The following is a 24,147-nucleotide window of genomic DNA, read 5'->3' as shown; positions in this document are numbered from 1 at the left end:
TAAGAATGCAATTACATTAGAAAATGGGAAGACAATGAAGAAATGGTTTAAAATACAATACATTTGACATGGAGCTATGTGCCAGAAGCGGTCACATAAGGTGATATCCACCTGACAGGACAGGTAGATAAGTGTTCTGCACCTGGACACCAGAGGGGTCTGCCCAATAGTAAGTCCTTGAAGTCCATGAGCCAGGGGTACAGTATGGTATGGTGTCTGAGGGTGTACCTATGTTGTTGTGCAATAAACTCAGTCCAGACATGTGGGTAACTTTAAAACAGAATAATCTCTACTGAGGAGGACCTACACAGCTCGGCTGATGTGGTAGAATATACCTGGTACATACACTTAGGCATCACACCAGTGGCTGAGGTTCCGTTTCGGTTCCTTCTAGCAGGAAATGTTCCTTGTGCTAGATGTGACTGATGATCTCCAGGACCTGCAGGTCTGACACCGGAAAAGAACGATTACACAACCTGCACAATCCTTCACTGAGTAAATCCGCCTGCAGCAAGAAACACTTGGCGAGGTATTGTATCCTATTACATAAGAGGTAGAGAAGTGTGAAAGGTGAATGCTAAAGAGCTGCTGGCACCATCGACACAATCACTGATAACAGCTCCGATACAGTCACTGACATAATCACCAGCACAATTGTTGAAATTGATTAAAATGATCCTGATGACTGATCAATATATTTACTTTTATGCCATTGCTAATGCTGCAAAAAGGTATTTGTTACCCACCCTTAACCTATATACCAGCTTGCTATCTGCTCGTGATTAAGATAGAGACGTTGCGATGAGGCCAAGGGAAGTGAGATAAAGAAGGCTGAGATTTGGAGGAGGATAGAGAAATCCGGAATTTTCCAGTATGAGTGAACTTTGGCCAAGAGAGAAATGGATTCTTAAATATGCTAATATATACACACACAAAACTCAAATAACCAATCAAAATATAACATGATGATTTTGACGTGATAACTAGCCTCCCTTTTTTGTCAATTGTAAAAACCAATGTATTTCTGTGTAATCAACAGAACTCTTTACCACTCTTGGGGACAGCTCCTTAGCTTCCTGCTGAGAAAGATTTTTATACCAACTTTTTGTCTGGTGTGTATTTCTTGTGTCGACACTCAGTAGTATACAGTGGCAGTCATGCACATTTTAAGGCCTCATCCGCTGCCATCCTTGACACAATCACTGACACCATCACTTATACAATAAATGACACCATCACAGATACAATCACTGACATCATCACCGATACAATCACTGACTGACATCATCATCGATACAATCACTGACACCATCACCAATACAATCACTGGCATCTTCAACGATAAAATCACTCACAATATCCATGGAACAATCATTGACAAAATCACCAATACAATCACTGACACCATCACCGATACAATCACTGACACCATCTCTGATACAATCACTGACCCAAAAACCGATACAATCACTGATATCATCAATGATACAATTACTGACAATATCACCAATTAAATCACCGATACAAACTGAGCTTATTCTGTATGATAATCTTCCAGACAAGGACAACTAAAAGACAAGTCCTGGGTCAGTCCATCCGTGGAGAGTTCCACCACTGCTGACATGACGACCAGAGACTCACCATCTATGGAGGTGGCACAATGTGCGGATGCCTTTCAGCTTCTTGTATAACCGACTGGACACCTTGTCATTTTTGGTGCTGTACAGTGAGGGTCTGGAAGTGATGGATCTCAGAACCTCACGGTGATCACCAATGCACCTGATCCTGACCCTAATCAATAATTCTGGAGGAGGTGCAGGAGGGGGGTGGGTTGTGACCAAGTCTTGGGGTCTCAGAAGAGCCGCTTGTTTTTCCTTCCCAGGCTGAGATTCTGAATCTTATTTGCATCCTCTATAAGGTACAAGTTAAATCATCTTTTTCTCCCACTTGTTAGGGCCCCTGCACACTACAGAATATCTGTCCAGAGAAATTCTGTGTGGACATTCCATGCGCAGTATGCGCCACCGTAATGAATTGGCACTTTGACCTGCGCCGGACATAGAGAGCAATGCAGTTCTGCGTGTTATGCCCCCGATAGACCAAACAAGAACAAGAACTGAGGACACAAAACAGTAGGGACGATACTTATTCTTTATTTTCTTTACATTGAAGGAATAAAAAGCATATTTACAGAACTACAGATACATTTAATAATAAGATCGGACTGGGCTGGAGCATGTTCACACCTTCCACCATCCCCTCAGTGATAACACTTGGGTCTCCTATGAAAGGTCTCATTGTTATATCGTGCTCATGTTGGTGACAGGCGAAGAATTTGGGTCATCGATCTCTGTTATTACCATTCAGAACAAGTCTCCATCCGCCCTGGAATGTAAGGATGAGGAAATATGGAGAGGCTGAGAGCCAAGTACAACTCCGCGCAGTCCCGGCTGGCAGACACTCAGCGAGTTTTCGTGGGTCCACATATGGAGAGTGCTGGATCCTCTTACAACAGTCATCTGGGAACAGCTGGTAAGTTAAGCTCTGCCGACCTACAGCCACAAGGGGACATAGACATTAAATGGTGGACATAGACATTACATGGTGGACCCAGGCAACTGTGGTAGGAAATCAACAAATCTCTCTAAAATAGCGGGACATAACCACATATCAACAGCTGATCAACATCACCACACCACATGACATACATACACCAGTGTCCCTCCGCCTGTTGCTCTCCAGCTGTTGCAGAACTACATTTCCTATAATGCTCTGAAAGCCTTTGAAGTTGTAGTTTTGCAACAGCTGGAGAGCCATAGGTTGGGAAAACTGAATAATAATAATAATAATAATAGTCATCATAATAATAATAATAATCATCATAACAACAACATTAATAATATAAATAATAACAATAATAATAGTCTTCATAATTATGATCATCATCACAACAACAACAAGAATAATAATAATATATATATAAAAAAATAAAATTAATAATAATAATACGACTAGCCCAGGAAATCTCTGGTGACCAACAAACCCTCTGTGCTGTAGTCTTGGGTTGGGTTCGTCCATATCTGCTGTAAATGGTAAATGCTGTAAACATTCTTATTACTCTCTTGGTTACTTGTGGGAATAAGTCCGGGGTAGAACCTTAGACACCTGAATTTTATGTCGCAATGAATGGAGCAGAGAACATCCCCATAAGAGTCAGATCCCAGAGGACTTCCCCACATGGGAAGAGACATAAATGATTGAGACATGGAGAGGACTGGGGGAATCGTTCTCATTGTACCAGAGATTTATTATAACAGCATATAACTCCACATTCTCCCAAAAGTCTAAGGAGCATAAAGCACCTGGACTTCTGTCCAACATGAATGTAGGAGACAATGTGACCATAGATTGGGGGATGAGTCAGATTCTTATTATAATAGCAGACGACTGTGCGTTGGTCTCTGACCGGTTGGCATTATTCCAGAAGTTTTGTCTTCTAATGAACTGTACAAACCTGAGCTGATGGAGGGAGAGCGGTCATCTTCTTCTTCTTCCATTTTTTACTAGAGGCATAAACCCTACAGAAGCACATAACCCCCAAGATATATGTATCTAAAAATAGAAAGAAAAAAACGGGAGCACACTCGGCATCCCCTCGCTCAGAGTTCATTACGAACTCGAAACTCGTTGGCTGTGCGAATCCTTGCCATTTTATGTAACCAGTGTAATTGTTTTTGATCACTTCATTGTTCTGAAAAATTGTAAGCACTTTTTTATTTTTTATTAAAAAGATATTTGACAAAAAAATGTTTTTTTTGTTTTTTCCCCTCTAGAAGGAGGAGCAGAGATGATCATTCCTTCATTCAAGACATCCATGACCTAAAAACTTCACATATAATGGTCAAAGATCCTCGCATGATGGTTAACCCATCGTCACTCTAAATTAGGACGTCATTGGAAGGGATTGCAGGTAATAAGGGGTACATACTTTTACATGTGTGTTTTTATTTTTGTCTCCATTTATCAGTCTCTTAATCTTGTCCTGAAATATGAAACTTGTCTGATATAGAGTGGGTTAGGGCAAAGCTTTTCACCTTAAGTTCTCCCAGGATGTCAGGATCTGGGGATATCCTAAAAAAATTTATAAAAACAGGAAAGTCTTTGATATGTACAGCAGATGTCTTCTCACTTTACACCATTATTTCACACAAAAAGGGTTGGAGGTGGTCAAAGAATAGATGGGTAGAGATAGAAAACCAGTGGTACCCTATGTTTGTTTATATTGGAGAATATCAGCATTGCCTGGTGCACAATTACTTCTGATGGGAGGCAGATTTGTTTTCCCCCTAGAAACTATAGTAACCTCAATGGAGACAGCATTTACCTCAAGCTATCCTAAATTGTTCCTATTTGTTTGGGAGACAAGAACCATCTATGTGAGTTGTCCTGAACAAGTGAAAGAATGTTGGCGATATATAGATGACAACTTTCTGATATGAGATGGTAAAAGGGAGGAATTGGGGGCGTTCAAAAGACGTCTAAATGAGAATGACCCTAATAATAAACTAAATGTAAATATTTTCAAACTTTATAAAGGTTTCAGATTAAAAAAAAAATAATAATCTTTAAGGATATAGACAGGAGGAAATTCCTTAACTGTGAGCATTGTTATTTTAACCCTTGGTTATATCATATTTCTAAGAATCAACACCAGGAATTGCACTAGTGAGGTTAACCTTAGGAACAGAGTAAAGTATGTTTTTTGGAACGTGTTGGTCAAGAAGAGGAATTATGCCTTAGAAGTGTTAAAATGAGTGAATGGGGAGCTGTGGGAATAGACACAGGGGTCCAGTGGGTAAAAAAAGAGAAAAGGGTCTGAAGAAAACAGCTTCACAAATATTACAGATGTTTCTAGAGATGTTCATTAAGTCAGGACAATCTGGTCACAGTAATGAGTGGAATCCCAGTCTGGTGGAGCCGGTTGGATAAAGAGGACTAGATGTATGGATTTTAGGATAATCTATGTGTAAATTTGTTTTCTATAATAAAGGGGCAGGGGAGCAGCATAAGTATTACAGTATACTTCACATGTGGTGTGTATATATCTGCTTCTTTGAAGATATTGGCTTGGAGTGTACAGGCTAAAGGGGAAGCTGCCAAACACAGATTGCTGGGAGCACAAATATCAGGAGCTATAGAGTCTATAGAGGACAGAGGAGTCTGGAGGGGAAGAAGAGTCTGAAGGAAGAGTCAGAGGAGTGAGGAGTCTGGAAGACAGAACAGAGGAATCTTAAGGGGGTAGAAGAATCTGTCAAAGTACAGAAAAGTCTCAGAGAAACAAAGGAGTCTGAGGTGCACAGAGAAATCTGGAGGAAGCCAAAGAGTCTACAAGGGACAAAGAAGTCTGGAGGAGAGGACAGAGAAGGAGTCGGGAGAAAGAGCAGAGGGAATGGGACAAGAGGTCTGGAGGAGGACACATGAGTCCGGATAAGAACAGAGGGCTCTAGAGGGGGAGGACAGATGTTTCTAAAGGACAACAGAGGAAGTTGGAGGGACAGAGGGGTCTGGAGGAGGATAGATAAGTCTGGAGAAGGAAAAAGGAGTATGGAGCAGGACAAAGGGTCTGGAGTAGTCAGAGAAGTCTGGAGGATGACAGATGGGTCTGCAGGAGGACAGAGGGGTCTGGAGGAGGGGCCTGGAGGAGGAGGACAAAGCGGTCTGGAGGAGGGAGAAGCACAGAGGAGTCTTGGGAAAGACAGGGGGGAATTAAGAAGGACAGGGATGTCTGGAAGAGGACAGAGGAGTCTGGAGGGAACATTAGAAACTGGAGGAGAATAGTGGGGTCTGAAGGAGGAAAAAGGTGTCTGAAGGAGGACAGAGGGGTACAGAGGATGGCAGAGGAATTTTGAGGGGAAAGAGGGGTCTGGAGGACAACAGAGGAGTCTGGGGAAGGATAGAGGAGTATGGAGGAGGAGAAGGACAGATGAGTCTGGAGGAGGAGGACAGAGGAGTCTGAAGGAGATCAAAGGAATCTGGAAAAGGACAGAGGAGTATGGAGGAAGAGGAAAGAGGGGTCTAGAGGATGGCAGAGGGGTCTGGAGGGGAGAGGATCCTAGAGGAGGAGGAGGACAGAGGGGTCTGGAGGAAGAGAGATGGGCCTGGAGGGTCTGAGCAGCTTTCCTCCCTCTCCCCACCGATGTAATACTAAATGTACATGTGTATATGGAGATCAGGAGAGATGTCAACTGAACACTGAAATGTGAGATGTATGTCCGGCTGTAGAGGTGTCCAGGGGTCCTCCTTATTTGTCTGTTGTGTGGGAACTTTTACTTCTTTACTTCTATTTTGGTTCTTTAGACAAAATCAGTTCTGTAGTTAATTTCTCTTCTTTTTATTGATCCAATGGGCCCTCAGTGCGTTCTGGTTAGTGGTTAGTGGGCTCCTATTAGTGGGCTCCTCAGATCATACAGCCCTGATTATTATTGGTTTAAAAGGATAATAAGAGAAGTAAAATTGATGACTGTCTGTGATTAAACTAATAATAAAGCAATTAAAGGCCATATAGATCATCATCCCATACAATTAAGAGAAGTGAACCGGCGGTGACCCCGATCCTTGTAGAACAGGGCCTGGACCCCATCTTGCTGTTGTGTTTTTTTTTTGTTGTTGCTGCTTTTTTACAACTCAATGAAATGTTTTTGTTTTCCAGTTTATAGGACATTGTTGGCGTCCATTAACTGCATACCACAATGTCCCTCAACACCTCCATGAACAATACGAACCCTCCAGTCCAGGTGGTCATCCCAGACATGTCTCTGTTCACCGTCCCCATCACCATTTGCCTCCTGACAGTCCTCATCTGCCTGGTGGGTCTGGTCGGTAATGGGATTACAATCTATCTCTTCTGTTTTCGCCTCAAGTTGAACCAGTCGACGGTCTACATCCTGAATTTAGCCATGGCGGATTTCATCTTCGTTTTTGGCTGCTGCATGGTGTCGTTGTACTTCCTGTGCGTGTATAATAGAGTCCCCACCTCTCAGCAGAGTGACACTGTATTCTCTGGGTTTGGGGAGTTCCTGAACAGTTTTGGGTTTAATTCCAGTCTCTTCTTTTTGGCTATTCTCAGCATTGAACGCTGCCTCTCTGTTTGCTTTCCGATTTGGTACAAGTGTCGTCGCCCTGAGCACTTGTCGGCCATATTGTGTGGCATTATATGGATTATTTCAGTCTTCATAACTGTGCTGGAGAGGTTCCTCATCCCTGAATCCAGGTCCACCGTGTACGCAGTTATATCGGTCATATTCCTGATTGTGACTCTGTTCATGTTTGGCTCCAGTGCCGTCCTTCTCATAGAGATCCAGAAGACGTCCATCCAATGCCGGCCCATAAAACTGTACATAGTTGTTGTGTCCGCGGTCATCACCTTCCTCATCTCTCTGGTTCCAGCCACCATGGTGAGACTCTTGTTCTTCTTTTCGTTCGTACCTACAGGAAAGATAAAGATCCTCAGCTACATTATGATTTCTTTGTGTTCTGCCATCAATTCTACGGTCAATCCCTACATCTACATCATTGTGGGGAGATGGAGGAAGAATGTCCCCACCGCCAAGGCTCTCGAATCCGTCTTCAAGGAAGAACATGGAAGGTCTTCAGAAGGAGACGAATCTCTGGAGACCCAACAAACTGACACTGAGCCCAAACCAAACACTTTAAGTGTGAACAGGGACGAAAGACACAAAGGCTCATCACAATAACTTCTTGTCCCCGAGTGTTCTGCTACTCAAGGCTCCTCCTGATGAAGAAGTAGAAAGTGTGGGGTCTCTGTCTCTATGGTAGCCAAGAGCTTTCCCAGTCACCTTTTATCTTACTTTTTTCACATATATACAGTGGTCCCTCAACATACAATGGTAATCCGTTCCAAATGGACCATCGTTTGTTGAAACCATCGTATATTGAGGGATCCGTGCAATGTAAAGTATAGAACAGTGGTCTACAACCTGCGGACCTCCAGATGTTGTAAAACTACAACACCCAGCATGCCCGGACAGCCAACGGCTGTCTGGGCATGCTGGGAGTTGTAGTTTTGCAACATCTGGAGGTCCGCAGGTTGAAGACCACTGGTAGAGGAAGTTGCACTCACCTGTCCCCACCGCTCCGGACCATCACCGCTGCTCTGGATGTTCCATCGCTGTCGCCGCGTCCCCAGGTGTCCCCGGCGCTCCGGTAAGGCCTCTGCTTTCCTGGCATCTTCTCTCTCCGTCGCCGCCATCATGTCGTTACGCACGGCACTCCTATTGGATGATGGGACGGCGTGCACAGCGACGTGATGATGACAATGGAGAGCACCGACGATGCAGGGGATCCTGAAGAGGACGCGCCGGAGCCCTGAGGACAGGTAAGTGATCGTCAGCGGACCACACGGGGCACCGTAAACGGCTATCCGGTGGCAGCTGAAGCAGTCTGCGCTGCCGGATAGCCGTTTATGCGATGGCCCCGACATACAAAAGCATTGTATGTTGATGCTGCCTCTGAGAGGCCATCGTATGTTGAAATGATCGTATTTCGGGGCCATCGTAGGTCGGGGGGTCACTGTGTGTATATATATATATATATTTCTTCCTGACACAGTTCACTCTTTCACTCTTGGGGTTTATTTATGGGGCATTTGTCTTGATGCTATTTTCTTACATTTATTTACAGGATAATTACCAAAATGATCGGCTATCTGAGGGCAAATTAACGTCGGCCACCACAATATACACTCATCAAAAAAATGAGGCCAGATGTGAATTGTTTATCAAAACAATTATCAATATTTATTGTACACAAAACACATATTAAAACATATATTAAAAATGATCACCCCTGAGCTCCCCCCGTTCCATCTACCGCCTTTCTGCCGAAGACGCATACCCCGTCGGTGTCGAGCTGCATATCCAGAATAATAACTGGTGGTGGTGATTGTATTTGGAGCTTTCTTTATTCGTGAAGCACCTCCCGCACTCCTGTCCGGTAATGGCAAGTTCCATTATCAATAATCCATAGAATTTAGCGGTGTTGTGTCCAGTGCCAATTCATTAGTCTCCATTTTTCTTCTTATGGTATACATATATTAATAATGGAGGCGAGATTGGTATACAGAATAGACATGCTGAAGAATGGAGGTGAGGATGATAATACTGATCACATGTGATCGTGTGTCTAAAGATCAGGTATTAAAGCCCAACTCTGAAACAGTATCCTATATCAGGGTAGATATATACAGGTAACTCAAATTACAATAATATTAAACACATTTGGGTTATCAATTTATAGTCAATACAGGTTTAGAGCATATTTATCAGAGCAAATAATACACACAGTATCTAGTGCTAATATACAGAGTCGATACATAGCACCCTGTATAGAGACACCTCCCCAAACGCGCATTTTCGCCTATGGCTTCATCAGGGGGAGTTACCTGTATATCTACCATGATATAGGATACTGTTTCAGAGTTGGGCTTTTGTACCTGATCTTTAGACACCCGGATCACGTGATCAGTATTATCATCCTCACCTCCATTCTTCAGCATGTGTATTCTGTATACCAATTTCTCTTCCATTGTTAATATATGTTTTAATGTGTGTTTTGTGTACAATAAAGATTGATAATGTTTTTTACAGTGTATAATAATAAAGTTTGGTTTATATATGTGATACATCTGACATGTATTCCAGTAATCTATGTATTTATTGATATTTTTCCTCCATCCAATGCGTTCTTAAAGGAAACCCGTCCCCAAGTTTGACCCCATAAAACAGTTGTTACAAACTGTGACCCCGTTGATGTTGCAAAACGTCAACTCCCAGTTGTTGGCTGTCCGAACACGCTGGGTATGAAAGTTTTGCAGCATCTGGAGGGCCACAGTTTGAGACCACTATCATATAACTAGCAGTAACACCAGGGCTGGTGCAAGGATTTTTGCCACCCTAGGCGAAAGCTTATTTTGCTGCCCATTGGCTCCACCCTTTGACACACCCCAACTTACTACTGGGGTGAAACACTGTAAAAAACCTCCTCATGTAATCTCCTCACTACTGAGGTGAAACACTGTAACAAACCTCCTCCTCATGTAATCTCCTTACTACTGGGGTAACAAACTGTAACAAACCTCCTCCTCATGTAATCTCCTTACTACTGGGTGACACACTGTAACAAACCTCCTCCTCATGTAATCACCTTACTACTGGGGTGACACACTGTAACAAACCTCCTCCTCATGTAATCACCTTACTACTGGGGTGACACACTGTAACAAACCTTCTCCTCATGTAATCTCCTTACTACTGGGGTGACACACTGTAACAAACCTCCTCCTCATGTAATCTCCTTACTACTGGGATGACACACTGTAACAAACCTCCTCCTCATGTAATCTCCTTACTACTGGGTGACACACTGTAACAAACCTCCTCCTCATGTAATCTCCTTACTACTGGGATGACACACTGTAACAAACCTCCTCCTCATGTAATCAATCAGAAGCCTCCACTGAAGATGATGCCAACCTTACCGGGGTCTTGTCATTTGACATTATGCAGTAATGGGGTCCTGCAGCAGGAACCCTTAGTGTTATACATAATTGTACACTTACACATGCTGTAAGAATCAAGGATGTTGATAACTTTATTTCTGCGGTGAGAGAGACACCCCCATCAAGAGTGCGCTCTAGGCGGCTGCCTATTTTTCCTGTAGGCAGAGCCGGCCCTGAGTAACACGCTATAGATATGAAGTTTAGCTTTCCAACTATGTCTGAATGTCCTCCTTCCTGTGCCCTATGTAAAGGAGGCTCAACTAGGCGTCAGGGCATGAGGCTTCTCGAACTTGTCGCCGGCCCCTGGGCTGTAATCACGTCTGTTCAGTCTCTAATCAGCCTTTTTTTAATCGGTTTATTGAACAAGGGAAAAAAGACAATAACACAGAGTAAGCATAACAAAGGCTCCGCACAAGCCAAAACTCGAAGCGACAAAATCCCTCGCAGGGGAGATTATAATACAATGACAACAAGGGTATGTGATAATATCAGCTCAGTGGAGGAACATGTAATATCAAGACACATTATTTCAGAAGCATAATGCCTATAAGTACAAGTTCACTACACTTAAGAATATTCCGATTAAGGGATTACCATATATCACAGCATAATGATCAGAATCAGGGAAAAGGAGCAGAGGTAGAAAAAGAATAGAGCACATGAAGAGAAAAGGAAACAAAGAGAAAAAAAAAAATGGACGGGGGGGGGGGGGGGGGGGGGTGGAGGGAAGAGCCCAGGACAACTAGACACAAGAAGAGGAGGCAAGGGGAGAGAAGTGGACAGGAGAGTCCAAAGAGGGGAAGAAGCAATAATCAAATAAACGAAACAGCCATACAACCAGCACTATCCTAATAGACACAAGCAAGTATCACCCAGTCACATACAGTACACTCAAGGTAACATCCTGGACAGTAAAGCGTCTTTGGAGGAACGGAACTCATTAGCCGAGAACAATGTGTCAGCAGAGGAGCACCACACACCCCACACCTTGTTAAATTCCTATGCTTGTACACTAACCGTTCATAGGGTAACATAGTATTAATCAGCCTTTTCCAAGAGGAAAGAGTGGGAGGTCTAGGGTCCATCCATTTTAGTGCTATCGTTTTATGTGCCATAAAAAGGGACTCACGCAACATGACCCTAACAAAATGTGGCCAACTCTCCTCATCCAGAACTCCAAATAAGCAGAGCAGGGGTCACTCGGAACTACCCTACCTAACAAAGAGGAGAGAAATAAGAGAACATCACCCCAAAATGAGGAAACATAAGGGCATGACCACATAAGGTGCCAAAAACGACATCAGTGGCACCAATCATTAGGAGACCTACCCATACGAAAAAGCCTAACAGGGGTAATATAGCAACTATGAATTATATAAAGTTGTATAATTTTATTATTGGCAGCAGGGGAGACTAAGGTATGGGACAACTGCACCTCCTGCCATTGCTCCTCCGACAGACCTGGAATATGGCTACTCCAATATGTCTCAGCTGCAATCGGCATCCGAGTGTGCTTGGTTTCCAGTATGTGTACAGTGCTGAAATCAAGCCTCCAGGGCCCTGAGATCTCAGAACACCGATTAGCGGATAATCAGAAATCTTGGTAGTGGTTGGGGGAAATTGAGTAAATAAAGCATGACGCAACTGCAGGTACTTGTAGAAAGCGGTCCGGGGCAAGTCATATTTATCTTGCATCTGGGCAAAAGAGTATACTACATTGTGAGAGTAAACATGGTTCAGTTCCCTAACACCACGGTCTTTCCAAAATGTCGGGTCCAAGTCAGTCGTCAGATTAGTCAGGTAAGTAGCGTCCCAGAAAGGGAGGTCAGCAGCTACATCCATATAGGAGTGGAGCTGTTTAACTGTTTTCCATACCTGTGATGCCAAGCGATGTAGAGGCAAAAGGCGGCTACCCCCAGGGGAAGGCATCTCCAACCAGGTGCGGAGATGAGTTTGGCGGGCAAAATGAGCTAAGTGATGTTCTGAGTTGGGCAATGGCTCCGTCCGCACCCAGGACCGGAGCAACCGCAGCTGTCCAGCCAGGTAATACACATGAAAGTCCGGGAGGGCATAGCCCGCCTGGTCCCTCACACGCTGAAGAGTGGAAAGCTTTAACTTAGAACGGGAATTGGCCCATATAAACGCCGGCAATAGGAAGTGGAGCGATTTAAAAAAAGACACAGGGACAGGGATGTCGGCATGTTCTAAAACATATAGACATTTTGGTAGTATGATCATCTTGATCAAGTTTATCCGCCCGGGGACCGATAGAGGTAGGGAACTCCATATTTTAAACTTATCTTTAATTACAGTTAAAAGAGGGAAAGAGTTTAACAAAAAGTCCTTAGTCATGTCTGTATGAATTATAATGCCCAGGTACTTGAACTGTTCGACCACCTGGAGACCAGCACAGCAAAAACAGCGGGCCATCCAGAAGGTCGGAGAGGGAGCAGGTAGGACTTGGTCCAATTTATCCTAAGACCGGAGAAGATGCCAAACCTATCTATTATAGAAATAGCTAAGGGGAGGGAGGAACGAGGGTCATCAAGAAAAAGGACCATATCATCAGCATATAACCCGATACGATCCTCCCTACCACCATAGACCATACCCCTGATGTTCACATCATGCCTTATTTGTATAGCTAGGGGCTCAGCTGCAATAGCATATAAAAGGGGCGAGAGGGAGCAACCCTGTCGGGTGCCCCGTCCCAAAGAAAAGAAGAAGGAGCAAATTCCATTAATACAAATTTGAGCCTTAGGGTTAGTATATAGGATTTGAATCCAACAAATGAAATTAGCTCCAAAACCAAATTTGTGTAATACAGCTAGGAGATAAGGCCATTCAATGGAATCAAAGACCTTGGCTGCATCAAGTGAAGCCAAGGCCCAATCTATATCTAACGCACATCCCAACTGCACCGCCGTCTGAACCCTCCTAATGTTATCAGTAGTAGACCTACCCGGCATGAAGCCGGATTGATCTTCATGAATAATGGTCCGTACTACTTTATTGAGGCGTTGCGCCAGAATTTTGGTTAGTATTTTATAATCGATATTTAACAAAGAAATTGGCCTATAGGACCCGCACTCCAAAGGGTCCTTGCCGGGCTTAAGGAGAACCACTATGGTGGCCTCACATAAATAAATTGGCAAGGACCCCCGGGCAAATGCATGCTCAAACATGTTTTTAAGACTATGTGTGATATGGGGTAGGTACCTGGAATAGACCTCCAGTGGAAGCCCATCAGGGCCAGCAGCCTTCCCCCTGGCCATGGCAGCCACCGCCTCCTCTATGTCCTCTGTCGTAATGTCTCTGTCCAAGTCAGTCCTGTCTTCAAGGGATAGTTGGGGAAACGAAATCTGTGCCAAGAAGTCTGTCAATTCATCAGGTGAGTATGCAACCCTGGAACCGTAGAGGTCCTTATAGTATTCAGCGAATCAGGATGCTATACCATCAGAAGTCACCAAGACTATACCTCTCCATGAGAGAATTCTAAGTACAGATGGGGGCGCCCTATCCTGACGGACCAGATGGGCCAGCCGTTTGCCAGATTGGTTACCATGTTCGAAGAAGAACTGTTTAGAGAAAAAATTTTTTTGGTTCAGCCTCTCATTGAGATGCTGCATATAGACCATGCCTGCAGTGAGCCAAGCTTCCCTATGGGCATCGGTAGGTTCATCCACGTACCTGGCCTCCAAGTCAGCACACTGCCTAGCCAGATCCTCCTCTCTACCAGAGGCCTCCCTTTTTAGATAATAAATGGATGATTTAAGGCAGCCACGTAAATATGCTTTAAAAATCTTCTACAGTATCCCTGAGTCTGTATCGTCAGTCTGTACCCCCAGAAATACCTGCAGTTGGTCAGGAATCCTGTCAATCGGATCTAAAAGCTGCAGCCAGAAGGGGTGCACCTTCCATCGTCTATGGGTAGAAACAGATGGGAGAGAAATGGTTAATAACATAGGAGAATGGTCTGAAATCGCTCGGGCGCGATAGGATACCTCTGAAACCAAACCCACCAGTGCCGGAGAACCATAGGCAAGGTCTATACGGGAAAGTGAGTTATGACTACTAGAATAGCAAGAATATGCCCTAGTGCTCGGGTGTCTAACTCTATATAAATCAAGCCACCCCACTTCCTGCATCAATGCCTGGAGAGGACTGGGGCCCCCAGAAGGGGAGCTTCTCTGTCCCACATGGCGATCTAGGTTAACATCGGGTAACATATTAAAGTCCCCCATACAAAGACATCTAATACCCGGGTATGCAGCCGCAAAAGTTATTGCCATTTGTAAAACCTCCATCGTCGCCGGTGACGGGTTATAATTTCTCATAAGGACTATAGGGTCATGGTGTATGAAACCGTGAGCAGGAATGTGCCTGCCATTGTACCCACGGCCTTCCAAGGAGGTGGCACCTGGAGGGTATCAAGTGAGTTTCCTGAAGACATATAATTTGTGGCTGTAACCGACGTATGTGTGAATAAACTAATACTCTCTTCTTAGGAGCTCCCAAACCCCTCACATTCCAGGACAACACACGATATTCAGCCATTAGAAGACACAAGAGACATACATACAGAATAAGTGAACTTCCCTCTTATTTAATAGTTTTAATAACCCATTTGGTATCTTCATGTGTGAAATGAAAATGTCTCAACTATTAAGATACAATGTTAGCCCGGTGGTCTCAGTCATTGGTCCCGGACTCAGTATCTGTCACAATGTTTGGTGGTCTCAGTTGTTGGTCCAGGGCTTTGTCACAATGTTGGGTGGTCTCAGTTGTTGGTCCAGGACTTTGTCACAATGTTGGGTGGTCTCAGTTGTTGGTCCAGGGCTTTGTCACAATGTTGGGTGGTCTCAGTTGTTGGTCCCTGACTCAGTATCTGTCACAATGTTGGGTGGTCTCAGTTATTGTTCCAGGGCTTGGTCACAATGTTGGGTGGTCTCAGTTGTTGGTCCAGGGCTTTGTCACAATGTTGTGTGGTCTCAGTTGTTGGTCCAGGGCATTGTCACAATGTTGGGTGGTCTCAGTTGTTGGTCCAGGGCATTGTCACAATGTTGGGTGGTTTCAATTGTTGGTCCCGGACTCAGTATCTGTCCAGGGCTTTGTCACAATGTTGAAGAATCTGTAGAGAAAAGAAAAGAAAGGACCGACGGACGGCGCCTCGTGTATTTACCCTCAATAGATCGGGTGGTGGGTGGGGGGCAACCCCACGGGGCTTATAGATGGCCGCTCACCTTGAGATCTATGCAAAAAAGCATATCACCCATGATATAATCGGGGTACTGTAGTGTGAGTCGCTGCTATGCAGATGGGTTGCAGGAGGAAACAAGTCATCCTGGGAGTCAATATTAGAAGTGGAGCAGGAAAAAAAACCCTCAGGTATGGCGCTGCAGACTCTTGTAGACAGATGAGGCGGATGACAAAGGTAATAGGAAAGTCCTTAGCAGGACATTTTATTAAAAAAACAACAACAATAAAACGGACAAGATTACGTGTTTCGGGAGGATCCCTCCCTTCCTCAGATCAGGAGGATCTGAGGAAGGAAGGGATCCTCCTGAAACGCGTAATCTTGTCCGTTTTATTGTTTTTTTTTAAAAATAAAATATCCTGCTGAGGACTTTCCTATTACCTTTGGCATCCGCCTCATCTGTCTACAAGAGTCTGCAGCGCCATACCTGAGGGTTTTTTCCAGCTCCACTTCTAATATTGTCACAATGTTGGGTGGTCTCAGTTGTTGGTCCAGGGCTTTGTCACAATGTTGGGTGGTCTCAGTCGTTGGTCCCGGACTCAGTATCTGTCACAATGTTAGGTGGTCTCAGTTGTTGGTCCAGGGCTTTTTCACAATGTTGGGTGGTCTCAGTTGTTGGTCCAGGGCTTGGTCGCAATGTTGGGTGGTCCCAGTTGTTGTTCCAGTGCTCGGTCACAATGTTGGGTGGTCTTGCCGTACTGTGTCTTGAGATTCATGTTACCATACAGGGTGTTGGCCAGAGGGTGAATCTGAAGAGATATTCAGCACGTCATGGTGTTTATGGATCTGGTTATCATTTTTAACCATATAATTACCAGATCATTACTTTAATTATCACTTTATAGTGTAGAACTGGATGAACCTGGTCGTCTCCTAATACCAGGAACGTTGTGAATGATTATAACAGATCTCCTCCCGATCCCTGACTGCAGGGACTGAGGAGAAAGGCTCCTCTCATCCCTATTACCAACTAATGTAACAAAGGTTAAATCTTCCATAGACTTCCACTACTAACTTCTATATGAGGGGTACTCAACTGCTTAGCAATGGTCTACTTACCTGGGTCTGCTGCAAGGTGAAGGTCCACTTACCTGTATTTGCTGCGAGGTGAAGGTCCACTTACCTGGGTTTGCTGCGAGGTGAAGGTCCACTTACCTGTGTTTGCTGCGAGGTGAAGGTCCACTTACCTGGGTTTGCTGTGAGGTGAAGGTCCAGGCTTCTGATGACTTCATGAAAACTTCTTTAGGCTACGACTCGTCTCTGCAGAATCTGACAGTCACATACAGTAATAAGCTCCCCCAGTGATGGTCACACACAGTAGTAAACTGCCCCAGTGATGGTCACACACAGTAGTAAGCTGCCCCAGGGATGGTCACACACAGTAGTAAGCTGCCCTAATGATGGTCACACACAGTAGTAAGCTGCCCCAGTGATGGTCACACACAGTGGTAAACTGCCCCAGTGATGGTCACACACAGTAGTAAGCTGCCCCAGTGATGGTCACACACAGTAGTAAGCTGCCCCAGTGATGGTCACACACAGTAGAAAAGCTGCCCCAGTGATGGTCACACACAGTAGTAAGCTGCCCCAGTGATGGTCACACACAGTAGTAAGCTGCCCCAGTGATGGTCACACACAGTAGTAAGCTGCCCCAGTGATGAATTCATGCCAAGCTGCATGATGAGTAATAATCTAATAACATTGTGTGCACAAGGGGGCGACACCCTCAGATACAGCTGTTCCTTTTTAGGCCTAATGCTGGATGTGGCCAGTTGCCTGGGTATCCATGCCATGTATCCCTAAATTCCTGTATCGGAAGCCGATCCACCTGATAACCATGGGCATCAATTGGCTTTTCCACGGTCTAGGTTATGACCACAGTATGCTAGTTCTATAGGTTAAATCTGAATTTCTCTGTAGTCTTAAAGGAGAAATCCAGCTAAAATTTACTAATCCCTATCCACAGGAACCTCCTGCAATCTCTGGAATGGGGCCCAGCTCTCAGTGAGGAGCGTGTGCGGTAGATGGCATGGGCTACAGTCATTTCTATGGGAGCACCGAAGAGACCTTAGAACAACAACGAGCATCATCGGCGCTCCCATAGAAATAAATGGAGCCTGAAAAACACACAATCCTCACTGAGAGAGTCGGGGTCCCGACCAGAAGATCACGAGGGGTCCCAACAGTCGGACCCCCCACGATCAGCTACTTATCCCCTATCCACAGGATACGTCACACGGCGCTTCAGCCTATCACCGGCCACAGCGATGTCCCACCTCGGCCGGTGATAGGCTGAAGCGCTGTGTCACGTACCGGGCTAGTACGTAAGTAGTAAGTAAACAGCCCGGCCGACCAATCAGCTGTTGCGGAGCTCCGGGGCAACATATGGAGGTAAGTGAAATTGTGTTTTGTCTTTTTGTGCAGACCGGGCAGGATGGAATAGAAAAAGTCTGTGCTGGACATCTCCTTTAAGTGGAGTAGGGACTCTTGTCAAATAAACAGAAGTCCCTGCTCCTTGTACTGTACAGTAAGCCAGTAATGCCTTTTGCATCCCAGGCTCATCTGCTAGAGAGGTTAAAGGGACAGTGACCAACTACTTATTAATCTACTTAAATTGTGTAACATTACACTCTGTGCTGGAAATATTTTTTATTTGCACAGAAGGTTCAGTAAAGTTCCCAAGTTGTTTCCTTGTTATTAGAGATGAGCGAATCGAAGTTGAGGAACCCAAATTAGCTACGAATTTCATGAAAATTTGATTCGCAACAAACACGAATCGCTTCATTAAACTCCATTTTACAGCGTTCCAGGCTATTGGAGAGCTAAGACGGCGGATCCACATGAGTACATGGGGCAGGGGATTATGGGAGGGCGGGAAACAGCGGCGAGAATGAAGGTTGGCGGGCTGATCCTGAACCACATGTGAGATGCAGCCTATCAGTGTTCACTGACCCCTGTGATGTCACAGCCCCTATATAATCGGCGGCCATCTTGCCTCTCTTCATTTCATCTATGCAGTCAGATGGAGAGGACGGGACTGTGTGTGTGTGAATAGCTCATACCACAGCGTTACACTGCAACTGCTAGTCACATCAGCATTAGGGAAAGGCAGGAGTGCAGAGTGCTGTGCTGTTACTCTGAGAAGGATCATTGATTGCTAAACCTCCTATTCACGTTATTGAGCATTGCAGCAGAAAGGGGCAGATAGCTGTCAGCTGCCTCATACACATCTCCAAGCTGCCTCAACTTTATCCACCATCTTATCTCCTCATTTTTCAGCCCAATTGAGTTTTTTTTTCTCCACAAATCTTCTGCTGCTCAGAATTGTGTGACAGAGTGCAATTTAGGGTTTAATCCCTGGATTTGTTTATTGTGGTGCTGCACTGTTGGGTCCTGCTGCTGTTCAGAAATAAGTCATATTAGTGTGGACTTTAGTGCCTTTTTACCATTTTTCACCTGTTAGGGTGGGTTCACACTACGTTTTGTCCCATACGGGAGCGCATACGGCAGGAGGGAGCTAAAAGCTCGCGCTCCCGTATGTAACCGTATGCGCTCCCGTATGCCATTCACTTCAATGAGCCGACCGGAGTGAAACGTTCGGTCCGGTCGGCTCATTTTTGCGCCGTATGCGCTTTTACAACCGGACCTAAAACCGTGGTTGACCACGGTTTTAGGTCCGGTTGTAAAAGCGCATACGGCGCAAAAATGAGCCGACCGGACCGAACGTTTCACTCCGGTCGGCTCATTGAAGTGAATGGCATACGGGAGCGCATACGGTTACATACGGGAGCGCGAGGTTTTAGCTCCCTCCTGCCGTATGCGCTCCCGTATGGGTCAAAACGTAGTGTGAACCCAGCCTTACTCTGTCTCTGTGCTACATTCAGTGTTATACCACACGTTATACACCTGCCGGTGTATTAAAGAAAAAAAAGGTTTTCCTGAGTACAAATACGCTTAACAGTGGCCTTATCATTGCAAAGGGCCTAAATACAAGCAAACAGCGTACCATATACTACCTTTTTTTCTGTCTCTGTGCTAAATTCAGTGTTATACCACACGTTATATACCTGCCGGTGTATTTAAGAAAATAAATGTTTCCCTGAGTAGAAATACACATACCAGTGCGCTCATCAGTGCAAAGGGCTTACATACAACAAAGGAGTGTACTATTTAGTAACTGTTATTCTGTCTAGGGCCTATATACTTTGAAAGGACAGCCATAAGTAATCGCCTGCTGCTGTTCTATACCCTCATAAACGTACTAAGTATGTCAGGCAGGGAAGTGCCAGGACGTGCACAGAGAAGGGGCAGAGGCCTACATATGTCAGGCAGAGTTGGCAGCAGACTTGGGGCGAGTGGCAGCAGGAATCGCAGTAATAGGCCTGAGCTCCCGTTAACACCCAGCGGTCGTGTCGTCGACCCATCTCTCCTCGTCATTTGGTTTGCACACTCATCCCTATCATAACAAGCGACATCTGACAACCCCAGTCAAGAGTCGGTGGGTTCCTCAGACACAACCCTCAGTTGGCAAGGCCCGGGAGCAGTCCCTGTAATCCCATTGCCTTTGTCCTATGCTGTTCCCTCTCCCAAAGAAGTATCTCATGCTTTGGGTTCAGCTCCACTATTTACTGAGGACGATGTAATAGAGGACAGTCAGCAGCTACTGGACAGCCAAGAATGTGAGGAGACATGTGTCCCTTGCTCCGCAAGGCGGCCAAATAGTGATGCGGAGAGTGACGTGGGAGGCGGTGTTTCAATTGCTCAGGGTCCTGAGGCAGACACTGTTGTGGAACACGAGGAGGACATCAGTGACGTGCACACATCTTTTGATGATGATGAAGCCGATCGCAAATAGGAGCCTGGTGCAGAAGCCGGGGCTTCATCATCATCAGGAGAAGAGATTTGCTCTTTGTCTATGAGGCAGCAAGGCGGTAGCACGGTTGGCAATCAGCGTGGTGGTTGCAGTAGTGGAAATTCAGGAGCCAAACGTGCCAGGGGGAGACCACCTGCTTCGCGGCAAGCTACAATTAAGGGGGGTAGTGGAACAGGGGTTCCTGGAGACGTCGCCAATAGCAGTGAAATAGTGCGGACTGCGGGTGGGAAAATCAGCTACTCTGCGGTGTGGTTGTTCTTCATAAAGAATCCGAAGGACCTTAGCGTAGTCACATGCAAAATCTGTGGGCAGAAAGTGAAGCGTGGCCAGGGTCCCAATCTCGGCACCACGACCTTGCGTCAACACATGATTCGCCACGATAAAGTTGCCTGGGATAACCGTGGCTCCGAGGTAGTGGTCCAGCCTGCCGCATCACCCAGTGGCCATCCGCTCCCTCCGTCATTCAGCCAAGGCTCCACCACCTCAGCCGTAGGGAGCATTGTGTCAAACCATCCTTCTTGCGCTCCTGCTTCCTCCGCTCGTAGTCAGCCATTCCGCCAACAATCGATCGGCGAAGCCATGTCCAAGAGACAACAGTATGCGCCCACTCATCCAACGGCGCAGAAGTTGAATGTGCTCCTGTCCAAGTTGCTGGTGTTGCAGTCCCTCCCTTTCCAACTGGTGGACTCTGCAGCTTTCAGGGAATTGATGGCTTGTGCCGAGCCGAGGTGGAGAGTCCCAAGCCGTCATTTCTTTGCGAAAATGGCAGTACCAGCCCTGCATAAGTTTGTACAAGAGAAGGTGGGCCAGTCCTTGAGCCTGTCGGTGTGTACAAAAGTGCACGGCAGCGCCGATGTGTGGAGCTGTAACTACGGACAGGGACAATACATGTCTTTTACGGCCCACTCGGTAAATGTTGTTCCTGCACAGCCACAACAGCAACTTGGACATGTCACACCGCTTCCTCCTCCACGCTCTCGCTCCCAGGCAGTTGGTCCTTTTACAGTGTGCGCCTCCTCCTCCCCCGTGTCCTCGGCCTCCACTGCACATCGAAATTTCAATGGCCCTTCATCGTACCACGTGTGTAGGGCACAGCGGTGTCAAGCCGTCTATCACATGGTTTGCCTTGGCGAACGGAGTCACACAGGGGAGGAACTGCTGAAGTTCATTAGGGAAGAAATCCGAGTATGGCTTACTCCACGAAATCTGGAAATGGGAACCATGGTGACCGGCAATGGGAAGAACATTGTGGCCGCGCTGCGACAAGGAAGTGTGAACCATTCGCCTTGCATGGCACACGTGTTGAATCTGCTTGTCAAGAAGTTAATCAAGTCTTCACTAGTGTTGCTCGCGAATATTCGCAATTCGAATATTATTCGCGAATATCGCATATTCGCGAATTTCGCGAATATAGCGCTATATATTCGTAATTACGAATTTTCATTTTTTTTTTTATTTATTATTTTTTTTTCTTCACAGTACACATCACAGTGATCATTCCTCTCTGCTTCCAGCTTGTGTGGTGTAAAGAAGGCTCTAATACTACTGTGTGAGACTGGCGTGCGAAAATTCGCATATACGAGAATTAGTGTATGCTAATTTTCGCATATGCGAATTTTCGAGTATGCGAATTTCCTATATGCTAATTTTCACATATGTTAATTTTCGCATACGCGAAATTTCGCATATGCGAAAATAAAACGAGAATATAACGAATATGCGAATATTCGCGAATATATGACGAATATTCGTCCATATATTCGCGAATATTCGCGAATTCGAATATGGCCTATGCCGCTCAACACTAGTCTTCACCCCATTTGCAAGACGTCCTGACAATGGCAAGGAAACTGTGCATGCACTTCAGCCACTTGTACACCGCGAAGCACACTTTGCTTGAGCTGCAGCGTCAGAACGGTATCCCACAACATAGTCTTATTTGTGACGTTGCCACACGTTGGAATTCCACCCTCCAATTGTTGGACAGACTATACGAACAAAGAAAAGCCATCACAGATTTTTTGATGATACAAGCAGATAGGAGTACTCCCCTGTGTAACTTCAATGTGAACGAGTGGCAGGCCATACGTGACACCTGCCTGCCATTTGCTGAGGCCCTTTGATGAAGCCACATTTTTTGTTAGTCGCTCAAATTATGCCATGAACAACGTAATTCCACCCCTACATTTACTCCAAAAAATGATTGAAAACATGGCTGGTCACGGCAATGGAGACGTTGCGCCTACATCAGAAGGCTACATGAGTCCTGTGGGGGATGAACTGGAGGAGGATGATGAGGGGCAGAGCGGAGCACAGTTTACGGTGGATGAGATGGCCGGTGTTTCTGGTCATTGGACAGGAGGGGAGGAGCAGGAGCAGCCAGAGGAGCTGGAGGGTTATTACGAGGGAGGCGAGACAGAGGACCCAGACACACCGTGGCAGTATGCAGTGGAGATGGAGACAGGTAGTCCCAGTGAGTCACTGTCACAAATGGCACAATGCATGCTGAGTTGCTTGCGTAGTGACCCCCGAATTATCAAAATTCGTCAGCGCGATGACTTCTGGATCTCCACCTTATTAAACCCTCACTACCGGCCCAGAATTGGGGCCTTTTTTACACCCACTGAGAGGGAGGACAAATTGACCTACTTCAGGGAGCTTCTACGTAGTCGGTTGGCCGATGCCTATTGGCCACATGGTCCATCCACTCGCAGGTCTGACTCAGGGGGCCCTCTGCACTCACCTTCCACTGCCACGGCTGCTGGGGAGGGGTGGCAGGAGCAGTACCGGCTCAATCAGCAGCAGCCTGAGTCTACAGTCGCTGATGAGTAGCTTCCTTCAGCCGCATAGTGAAGCTACTCACCAGCAGCAGGTAGACATGGAGCAGGACCTGAACCAGCAGGTGATGGCATACCTCGACATGACCCTGCCAACAACCGTTGAAGATCCGCTGGACTTCTGGGCAGCCAAACTTGATTTATGGCCGCAACTAGCAGAGTTTGCCCTGGAAAAGCTGTCCTGCCCGGCCAGTAGTGTGCCATCAGAGCGGGTGTTTACTGCAGCCAGGGCCATAGTCACCCCAAGGCGAACTCGTCTGTCCACTAATAATGTTGAGAGACTGATGTTTGTCAAGATGAATCAGGGATGGATCAGCCAGGATTTCCAGCCACCAATGACAGATGGGTCTGAGTAGATTGACCATGCTCCTACAACAAAATTTTCTCTATTGTGGTTGGTTATGAAACCCTCTGGGGCAGACCTGGGGATTGTATGGCCTGCTTGCCACATATGGCCCTTTGATTGGCTCTGACCGGCCCGCGCTGATTGGGGGACAACTATGCTTCTTTGTCTGGGGGACATCTATGCTGTCTAATCTGGGGGACAATTCTGGTGCTAATCTGGGGGACATCTATGCTGCCTAATCTGGGGGACAACTATGCT

The 24,147-nt window shown here is 45.8% G+C and overlaps 1 protein-coding gene across 4 annotated transcripts in view; it reads left to right on the top strand.

Annotated features, from left to right (window-relative positions):
* Nucleotides 1-7,980, top strand: part of LOC130284975 (proto-oncogene Mas-like) — a 69,144-nt gene extending 61,164 nt beyond the window's left edge. For 2 of the 4 annotated variants that reach the window (XM_056535985.1, XM_056535986.1), the window contains 2 exons: nt 3,834-3,970; nt 6,710-7,980. In XM_056535985.1, the coding sequence (XP_056391960.1) occupies nt 6,750-7,754 (1,005 nt within the window). In that variant the 5' untranslated portion in view covers nt 3,834-3,970; nt 6,710-6,749 and the 3' untranslated portion in view covers nt 7,755-7,980. Of the gene's footprint in view, nt 1-2,102; nt 2,133-2,367; nt 2,533-3,833; nt 3,971-6,709 lie in introns of those variants that run through there. The other 2 variants (XM_056535984.1, XM_056535983.1) reach the window with 2 other exon arrangements.
* Nucleotides 7,981-24,147: the final 16,167 nt, after the last annotated feature.

Source organism: Hyla sarda, chromosome 8 (assembly GCF_029499605.1).
Source record: "Hyla sarda isolate aHylSar1 chromosome 8, aHylSar1.hap1, whole genome shotgun sequence".
NCBI lineage: Eukaryota > Metazoa > Chordata > Amphibia > Anura > Hylidae > Hyla > Hyla sarda.
Note: the sequence above shows the minus strand (reverse complement) of the source record. Positions and strands in the feature narration are given on the sequence as shown.